Below are 9852 nucleotides of genomic sequence, written 5' to 3'. Positions count from 1 at the left end.
TGGTTGTGGTTGTCTCTTGGGTTGTAGTGGTAGGTTCAGTTGGTGGGGTTGTAGATGTTATGGTTGTCTCTTGGGTTGTAGTTGTTGGTTCAGTTGGTGGGATTGTAGATTTTGTGGTTGTGGTTGGCTCTTTGGTTGTGGTAGTTGCTTCAGTTGGTGGAATTGTAGGGCAAGTTTCATTTTCAAATATCACTGTCGTATTTTTGCATATTGCGTAATAGCACATTCCTAAATTGTCAGTCACATTGTAAATAACTTCATCTTCCTCGTATCTAGTATTGTTGTAAAAGCAACCTGAACATTCCTCCACACAAAATCCCGTCTCCTCATCAAATATGGGCTTATCTTCTGGGCATACAGGGTAACAGCCTGTACAAATCACAACATCAAACAAAATGTATTATTATTATTATTATTTTTAACTCTTGGAAACAGAAGCTGGGTAGGTGGTCTTGGGTCTCTTCTCATTTTGCCACATAAAATATGCCAAATTGGATCCGTTTACCATTTAAGATTTTAACTAGCATATTAAACAGAGGTAAGGTGAGACTTTGTGAGTTAACCTCTTACCTTCCAGGTTGGGTAAAGGTTTGCTACAAATTTCTTCTGGATTTAAACAGGTCTTGTAGCAAGGTTTGTGGCAGGGGTTGTAGTGCCACTTGCATTCATCAGGATTATTGTAGTAATCACAAAAGACAGCTAGAAAGAAAAAAAGTACAACGTATGTTATGTTGTATATAAAGGAAATGTTGATGTGTCATACATTGAAAGAGACCTCGAACTTTATGCACAGGATACAGGAAATTACTCGGCTAACGGGTTGCCCCTGCATTTAGTTTTATGTATTTATAGTTAGGATGTTATCACTCACTCTCAGAATGCACTGATGCCTATTTCAATTTGGTGTCCATTGACACATTAAATATATAATAAAATATTAGATGCCCTGTCTATTATGAAAATAACATCAAACCATACTTGTATATAAACATCACAAATCTCTACATCTCTAAATGCTGGGGTCATGAGAACTTTTGGGATCTAAAAACAGGTTCTAAGCGGCAGAAAAGGCTGAAAAAAAATCTAACTTACGACAGATATCTGGTGTTCTCCATGCCACACAGACAGAAGCCTCATTACAAGCTTGAGCATAAGCTGCAACTGCTGAGCAGAAACACTCGCAGTCTCCTCCAGTGTCGCAGGCACACGAGTCTTTCACACAGTTTTCATAATATGGGAGAGGAGCTACCTGTTCAGTTATCAAAATATATAATAGATTTTTAAAAATGTGTTTGTTGTTTTCAACTATCAAACTTTAAATAATGATAAATTAGAAACAAATGTGTTATTACCTTTTTGTGGCACTCTTTGAACGTATTTCCAGTTATAATGCTGCACATCATTTTTGCCCAGTGATGTCGATTGGGTCGTATTTCACAAGGGTCAGCATTCATATCTACATCTGGACACTGGCTTGACACTTTCCAGCTGTTTGCAAATTCTAACAAATTGCTCACTGCCAGCTGACCCTGGGTGGTGAAGTCGTTCTGTCCATCACCATTAAAATCTCCACACAGGCCACATACCTTTCCCTGTACAGCCAAACAAAAGGAGTCAATGACTTTTTTCACATAAAGATAATATTCCATATTAATACTCTTTGGCATTACAATAAACACATATTTTCCATGCATGAATATACTTGCTTTATTTTGACGGACAGAGTTTTTACTTAATTTGTTTTGAGTATTGTATATTGTACAGTAATAACGACTTTTTCAGCAATAATTATATACTTTACATCAATACCATTGGCGTACCAAAGCTTTATAAGTGGTGTGAGAAAATGATCCGCAAAGACAGCTCGACCGCAGATGACAAAAAAATGGTAGGCTACATCATATCAAAACTCTAGCTCCAAACTCGTCCTTCAACAGATTTAAGTCATCATCATTTAAATAATTACTGTAACTTACGTTGTGCTGTGGTTCCAGCATGATGCGAACAGTTGTTTTGCCATCCCACATCACTACCAGACCAATGGCAGATTCTATCACCACATACAAGCCAACCTTCCTTATCTTGTACTGAATCTCAGCACCATGTCCCAGGTCGGCCTCTTCATATTTACCCTTTGACAGTTTGACTTCCATTCGCTGTAATGTAAAAGAGATATTTTGTTGCTTTCATTGTAATGTAAAAACAGCAGTTTGATATATGACATAATTTATTTGAATATGTTGAATATTTTAGGCACATAATGCATATCAGGTGTTGGTATGAGGTCTTACCCCCAGCTGGATTCTGACAGTTTTGGAGCAAGTGGTGCCTGTAGATCCACATGGTACGTTTTCTGTGATAACTCCGAAGTTGTCCTGTACTGTTTTATTGCCACATTTGTTCTTAAAAGAGAGAGATTTGTTAAACATTTTAGCTTGTTTCCTTTATAGTAAACAGAGACCTGTGATCAAATCCAACTTCAGCTTGGCTTTTACTAGTCCACAATGCTTTAAGATAATTAAAGAAAAGCTAGAACATTAAATGAAAGTGTAATTGATCCCCAGGAGAGGGAGATTATGTAGTTATCTGCATTGTTCATTTATATTTTTTATTATGACAAGCAATCATCCTAAAATGAATGTAGGTAAACACACCAACTATTGTCTTTCAACTTTGATGTTCAAGAATAGCAATAAGTTACAATTTCCAAATTCTGTGACTTTCACAGATGAAACCCTACAACAGTATAAATTAAGCTCAGCTTGTCTGAAGTCACTTCCTAATTACTAAATAGTGCACTACATTTACTTTGAGTGTCCGAATTCTGAATAGGAAAATTGCAGTTGAATAACTCAACAGCTTTCATTGACAATGCAAAATAAAGATACGTGTACGAAATCCCAATTCACTGCTCGCTATTGAGTGTCCATTATATAGGCATTATGAATGAGTGAGGAAGGGAGTGATTTCAGACACAGCCTGTCTTTTGGAAGATTTTGACATTCTTTGTTTACCTTTACAGCAACATAGGCACAATGTCCTTGAAACCCATATGTTCGCTGATCAAATGTATTGTAGTGACCACTCCCATAAATAGTGCAAGTTCCTGGACATTTTTTCTCACTGCACTCCCATCTTCCACTTTTGCAGGTACTAGATCAGAAATGGTTAAATATAATACAGCGTTTTGAATATACAATCCAGTACAAAATAGAAGAAAATATGATCACATTTATGCAATATTATACATCTGATTAAGGTCATACCAGATATTGCACTGGTCAGGGATTTGTGATCCAGAGGCATAAATATGCCCATCGTGTTGACATGGACATTCATTTTCTTTCACACAGGAACCTTTGCCATCATCAAGGAGGCCACCTGGACACCGACAGCCAGATTCACATTGTGTGGAGTCCTGGGAAATTAGAAAGATCACAGTGATTGAAAATGAGAAAACATTACTGCTGTAGAAACGAGTGTAATTATACACAGTGTGTTACATCTTCCATGTAAAACACTGTCCACCATTAAAATCAGGAAATAGACAGATCCAGATATTTAAGACTTAGCACTCACACAATCATCGCTGTCCAGATTTAAACAAGTTCCAGCACAGTGCAGTCCCAGCTCTTCCGTGCCCGCGGTGGAGCAGTTGAAGAACACTTTTTGAGAAGGGCATGCTGTAACAGAAGTAGAAACTAATTTAATAAACACATTAGTTATCAACAAGTACAGAATCAGTACCAAGTTCTTGTATTATAGTAAGAAAACAAAAAAAACCATACTTGATGAGCGGGCTCTCCAAGAATGGCAATGAAGCATTCCATTGGTACACACACTGGAAAAAGACACCAAAAATATAAGATGAAATGCAACAAAAAAGCACTCAAAAACTAACAATGTAGTTATCTTAAATACTGCCGTCATTACAATCATGTGAAATCCTAGGATCATTTAAGCAACTGACTCACCAGTGCTCCTCTTTGATGCTGATGGACTTTCCTGACTTGACGTAGACTTCATTATGGTAGCAGGGACATTTTGCCATGGGAACGCAGATGCCATTTTCATTTAGGTAGAGACCCTCAGAGCAGGAGCAGCCATCGACAGGCAAGAAGTCAGATGTGCAACTTTGCTGCATTGTGCCCAGTGATCTGCAAGTCAACTGGCATCTCTGATGCTTGTAAGAGAAGATCTGAGATGCTGGGCAGCTCCTTGTGTATTTATCTGTTTTGTGCACAATGGGAGGATGGTTACAGTGGTTACTTAATAGTTGTATGACTAACTAATGAAAGGGAAGATATTCATCAAACTCCAGATTTCAACAATCAACTTTAACACAAAATCATGAAAGAAATCCTTACCGCACACATTCTCTCTCCAGTCTGTCAAGAACACTCCCTTTGATGCACAAGCCCGAGCGTAGGACGAAAAGACGGCACACAAGCAGTCCTCACTCTTCTCACAGTTACAGCTAGCATAAGTACATCGCTGCAGAAGATAGCAAACACTTTTAGAGAACTAAAGTAGATATCAAAATGTAATTCAGTGAAAGACCAACAGAAAGGTTTTGCATTACCTTGTAATACATCTCAGGATCCACCACTGAACGGCACTGCGCAAAATCGCTGTCTGGACTCAGTAGTAAGGCGCACCAGTGTTTAGCATAAAACTCTGGAAAAACAATAACTTTTTATGTTAAATGTCTAAATTCCGACTAGGAGTAAGTGTTGAAAGCTGAGAATCCATCTAAGATATATAAACAGACGAAAAAGAAACCAGTTGAATAATAATCAAGCAGTGCTTTGTACCGTTTTCCACACTGAGGGAACAGGGGTCCTCAAGTCTTTCCTCTCTGTCTCGGCACATGAGGTTAGCCTTCCAGGAGTTACTAAACGTTACTGCTGTTCCCTCCACAATCCCCTGAGGAGTCTTCATGTCATCAGACAGGACCATGTTGTAGTTCCCACATAAACCTGAAGAAACAAAATATTTTAGAATTAAAGTAGAATTGTATCTTATACTAGTATTAGTAAAGTAGGAAAATGGAAAGTGTCAATGAATATAATGATATGATGACTCAACTAGGAATTCAGTTCATTTATTTGAATTAAAATGAAATGAGATAAAACAAAGAAATATCATACAATGAGAATTGAGGGTTTGCCGTGTTGTGTTATAATTAAGATTCCACAGTTGTATTTATGTAGAGAGAGAAGAGGAGATACAAGGGGTGTATATTTGAAGCCAAACCACCGATTGCATTTTCTCATGTATTTTCACATTTCATGTGTATTGTTTTGGTTTGTTTATTTGGAGGGATTCAGGGTGTTGGGAAGACAATGACAGTAACAGCCATGGATATTGAATTTCTCTTTTGTAATTACAGTAGTGAATAAAAACGATTAAATGATGCCAATGCTTTAAGGTAAAACAAATGTAAAACTTACCACGTGTCTTTGCTCTGTAGCTTTGTTCCAGGCTGACATAGACTTGCATAACAGGCACATGCTGGATCTGAATTTGCAACCCATAACTGGTCTGGAGCAAGATGTGAAAGGATGAAGCATGGAATATGTTGATGTCACCTTTGGATAAAGATAAATACAAAAACGGTCAGATCATTGATGCCATTGCATGAATGACAGATGACAAAATCATGTTTCATGTTTTTTGGTGAGTTTCCCATTGTCTGACCCACCTGAGTGGTACGGCAAACTGATGGTCTGCATGTTCTGCTTGACTGTGCCATCAGAAGTGAACATTAATACCTGAATTAAAACAGAATCAATCATTTGAGTTGTAGTGGCAGATATCAGTGTGAATCTATAAATGACTACAGCCTTCTTTCCTGACAGACTTTAACTCACATTGTGTCTGTCATTGTTCAGCAGGATTTTAAGGCTCTTAATACAAGTGTCAAATTCTTGATTTGCACAAGGAACCAACTGAACCAGGATGGTAAACTTCGGACTTGCATGATCCTGAAATATACAGAGTGAGCGCAATTAAATATATATATATTTTTTTTTACATCAGATCCATTACACGGTATATTTTCTGTCATTTAATCGGACAAAGCTATGGCTCATTCACCTTGCTTTCCACTTTGGCTAGAGTGTAGTAACAGTCTCCATGGAAGGTGTAGGTTTTCCCATCAAAGGTAGTTACGTGTGAACCCTCTTCAACTGCACATGTAGCAGGTGTTTGAAGGCTCTCACAAGCCCATCTGCCCTCAACACATGTACTGAGAGAAGCCAAACAATTTAAGGTAACAATAAAAAAACAAACAATTAAGGCAACCACATGAAATGTTATGTAGATGACATATTTTACATACCATTCCTCACTGTCCTGTCGGTAGACCTCACCAGAGTTATAGATCTTGTTGTGTTTGCACTGACATTCAGATTGAGCGATACACCCTCTCATGGAAATATCATCAAACACAGTTCCTGAAGAAGACACAAGTGACATGAACATGAACATTCACAGACTATGAAATTCAAATCTGAAAGAATGAAGCGTGTGAAAGGCACTGACCAGGAGGACAGAAGCAGCCGTCGATTTTGTGGTCCTCACACAGTGAACTTGTGTCTAGAAGTGCACATGTATCCATGCAAGGGGAACCGCTCTCTTCATAAATCATGTTGTGTGGGCACTGTTTAGCTGTGAAAATATGGTACAATTGAAATACATTGAGGGTAACAAAATGTTTTTTGTGTACTTATTTTACTTGTACTTACACTGTTTTAACAGCATTAATGTGTTTTTGCTACATTTTAAATCACGTCAATTACTACTGAAGTCAGCCAGAAAAGTAGACATATCTGGCCTTTCTTTTCTGATTTTTTTCCTGTATAGAATACAATACATTTTCTCATGCCAGAGCAGCATGAGAAAATGTTATCATGTTCAGATAGAAACACAGTACCTTATCTTCAAAGGACAATTATGATGAGTTGCTTTTCACTGAGCTATTTTCAGTGCTTTAGTAGTCTCTCCATCCTGTACCGTATGAAATGTAAAGATTGTAAAAAAAAAAGAGAGGAGAACGTACCACAGAACTGAGGTGTCCTCCAGTTAGGAGGCTGCCCTCCTGCGTGTGAACACTGTCGAGAGAACTCAGACAGTGTGCTGCAGACACAAAAGTCATTTGTACTGTTGGCACAGCCACACATGTCCTGCACACAGGCCTGGATGTAAGGTTCAGGGTTAATCAGTTTGGTGCAGGAGCTCCAGTGCTCTGAACGCAGCATCTGGTTACAGGTGGTTTGCTAAAAAAGAAAAAGAAGAAAAAGTTACTCTGCAAATGCTAACTGAGTATATAACTAAATATCACTATTGCTAAAACTAGGTGGATAATGAACTCACAAACTCCTTGCATGAATCCAGCACCGCCTCCAGTGATTCATCTTCCTCCTCAGAGGGGTCCTCGCAATCACCGTTTGGACGATGGACTTTCTGTTTGTTTCCAAACTCAATGGGGCTGATTTTGCGACCTGTATTTAATTGTTATTACAATGTCAAATATCAAAGATACAGCGGATGGTTGTAGAAATGCATTAACACATAGAGTGAATAACCATATATACCATCATGAATGAACTCATCATGGACAGCAACACCATTGAAGTCTCCACAAAGTCCACATGTACGATTCGCATAATCAGCATCCAGTTCCACCTACAACATAGCAAGAGGTTATGTCAAGTTTTTTCACAATTCAAATAATACTTAAAATAAAGTAAACAAAACACCAGTGAAGTGTAATTGCCTCAGAATATAACATGAATAGGATACATATTATGATTGTGATTTGATAATTGATATCATTTCATTACCACGACTGTATTTCTTGTGTTGTCAAGTATAACTCAATAAAGAAAGAAAATTCACTGAAAGACAAGTCACTGTAATTAATGTATTCCCAAGAATCATAGGAATTCATTCAAATAAGATCCGTAAGAAAAATAGTTAACATGATTGTATTTCTGGGAGGTCGGTCTGTTCATCTTGATTAAAAGAAAAAAGTTATCTAACCACAGATTCAAAAGAATCATCATAAAGGAGTCTTAACTGAATTGTTCATATGTTACAATAGACTCCTTTAGATCTATTAAGTAGCTCCATACAAGCTACTTTGAGGAGAGCTATGTAGATATATGTCTGCCTGGTATATCATACCATGACTGCATCGTCACTGTTCCACGTGACAGTGATGCCAACTTTGGATTGGAGCTTGATGTAAACACCATTATTTTCCAATTGTACCCCTCCATTGTAGTATGGCGTTTTGACACTGGGAAAAAAGGAGATTTTTTTCTTAACTATAATGTGTACATGCCATAGAATAGAGAAGCACAGTTGTTTTCACAGCTGTATTGTGTTTTACTTACGGGACGTCATTCACAGTGATCATGTCCTTGGTGAGGTAGAACAAAAGGTCATTGATGGTGACCACCACGTGACTGACTGTAGGGTTTCCATCGTTGTCTTTCCTCTTCATGTGCACAGAGAACTCCTGGTAGGACTCGTGGCAATCGGAGACCAGGTTGTACTCACACATTCCTGGGAACTGGTACACATCGCCGTCAAACGTCTTGAAGTGATCTCTGCCCCATGTGCTGCAGATGCTGCTGACATGGTTGCGAACTGAAGAAGATTTTTAAGTTTAGAAAACAGTTTGAGTTACTAAATGTTCTACATGACTGATATTGGAGACAATACATTTTTCATGAGTTAGTATAAAGCTGAACGATCCATCCACTTAGTATTTAAAACAATCAGAGTTTTACCCAGTCTGGCTTGGACATCGATGACACTGGCAACAGACAGAGCAAGGAAACACAACCACATGCATCTCCACCTCATTGTTCCCACTGTTGGCTTGCTTTCACCAAAGAAGGTAATAGTTTTACTGCACTTGAGAGCCCCTTATATTGAGAGCGCACTTTTTTTTTTGCTCACGTCTTCTGTCTTAGTTTGAACTTAAGTTTTATTGCCAAGACATGGGAAACATGTGCTGAATGGATGTGTGACGCCTTTCACAAGTCCAATATAATCATTCCACATCCTCATCGCTTGATTGAACAAATATGCACATTGATTATGAATTTTTATTCCTAGAGGAATGGGCTGCAATAAAAACTGTTTTGTTGACAGTGTGCTCCTTTTATTATATTAAACATGTTCTTTAATAAGTAGTTTATTCTGGATGAAATTTGTAATAAATCAACATCAGAGATGAGAATGCCATGCTGTGACAGATTTCATTCAAATTTAACTTTTTAATTAAGTGATTAGAACTTAGCAGCCATGATACCTTATTATGAGAACTGTGTTCTGATATTGTTGAACAGGAAATAGATGTGTTTTTTTATTGTTGTATTATTGTCCAACCGTGCCACACCAAGTGACAGTTGAGATATGCTTGCGCACACAACACCGCACGGGATGGACAGGTACTGTATGACTACAGCCTAGTCCCAGTGTAAACTGAAAAATGATACAACTTAATTTTCAGTAAACATTACACTGCACTTTATAATGATATAATAACAACTAATCATAATGATCATGATATGATTCTCTATACCCCTTTGTTAAATAATTACTGCAATCTTTATTAACAGACCCTGAGAGAACATTTATGTATTGTTTTGGTTGTATGGTTTTATTTTATTCATATTTTATTTATTTGAGAAAAAATTCTCATTCCAATTCAATAGTCTGACTATTCTTAAGAAGTTCATTGATTTTGAAAAGGTGTACTTGCATTATTATGCTATTATATTATTATACATCGGTGTCCTTAAATGGTCTTAAAATGACAATAATATTGTTTAT

At 37.5% G+C, this 9852-nt stretch overlaps 1 protein-coding gene across 6 annotated transcripts in view; it reads right to left on the bottom strand.

Moving 5' to 3' along the window:
• The window catches only part of muc2.1 (mucin 2.1), a 14173-nt gene extending 5275 nt beyond the window's left edge, over positions 1 to 8898 (bottom strand). For 2 of the 6 annotated variants that reach the window (XM_031859512.1, XM_031859528.1), the window contains exons 1-26: positions 8802 to 8898; positions 8403 to 8658; positions 8191 to 8305; positions 7599 to 7689; positions 7378 to 7505; positions 7064 to 7280; positions 6547 to 6672; positions 6344 to 6458; positions 6100 to 6250; positions 5874 to 5987; positions 5705 to 5774; positions 5454 to 5591; positions 4815 to 4979; positions 4583 to 4677; positions 4368 to 4494; positions 3975 to 4230; positions 3789 to 3841; positions 3580 to 3683; positions 3267 to 3418; positions 3015 to 3153; positions 2292 to 2402; positions 1977 to 2156; positions 1353 to 1592; positions 1093 to 1249; positions 571 to 699; positions 29 to 369 (exon numbers count right to left, since the gene is read on the bottom strand). In XM_031859512.1, coding sequence (XP_031715372.1) covers positions 29 to 369; positions 571 to 699; positions 1093 to 1249; positions 1353 to 1592; positions 1977 to 2156; positions 2292 to 2402; positions 3015 to 3153; positions 3267 to 3418; positions 3580 to 3683; positions 3789 to 3841; positions 3975 to 4230; positions 4368 to 4494; positions 4583 to 4677; positions 4815 to 4979; positions 5454 to 5591; positions 5705 to 5774; positions 5874 to 5987; positions 6100 to 6250; positions 6344 to 6458; positions 6547 to 6672; positions 7064 to 7280; positions 7378 to 7505; positions 7599 to 7689; positions 8191 to 8305; positions 8403 to 8658; positions 8802 to 8877 — 3846 coding nt within the window. In that variant the 5' untranslated portion in view covers positions 8878 to 8898. Of the gene's footprint in view, position 1; positions 370 to 570; positions 700 to 1092; positions 1250 to 1352; positions 1593 to 1976; positions 2157 to 2291; positions 2403 to 3014; positions 3154 to 3266; positions 3419 to 3579; positions 3684 to 3788; positions 3842 to 3974; positions 4231 to 4367; positions 4495 to 4582; positions 4678 to 4814; positions 4980 to 5453; positions 5592 to 5704; positions 5775 to 5873; positions 5988 to 6099; positions 6251 to 6343; positions 6459 to 6546; positions 6673 to 7063; positions 7281 to 7377; positions 7506 to 7598; positions 7690 to 8190; positions 8306 to 8402; positions 8659 to 8801 lie in introns of all 6 variants that reach the window. The other 4 variants (XM_031859555.1, XM_031859536.1, XM_031859546.1 and 1 more) reach the window with 4 other exon arrangements.
• Between the last annotated feature and the right edge of the window lie 954 nt (positions 8899 to 9852).

The sequence above is a fragment of the Anarrhichthys ocellatus genome, unplaced genomic scaffold (genome assembly GCF_004355925.1).
Source record: "Anarrhichthys ocellatus isolate YVR2014 unplaced genomic scaffold, GSC_Weel_1.0 scaffold2, whole genome shotgun sequence".
NCBI classification, from domain to species: Eukaryota; Metazoa; Chordata; class Actinopteri; order Perciformes; family Anarhichadidae; genus Anarrhichthys; species Anarrhichthys ocellatus.
The sequence above is the reverse complement of the archived record's forward strand: the minus strand, read 5'-3'. Positions and strand labels throughout refer to the sequence as shown.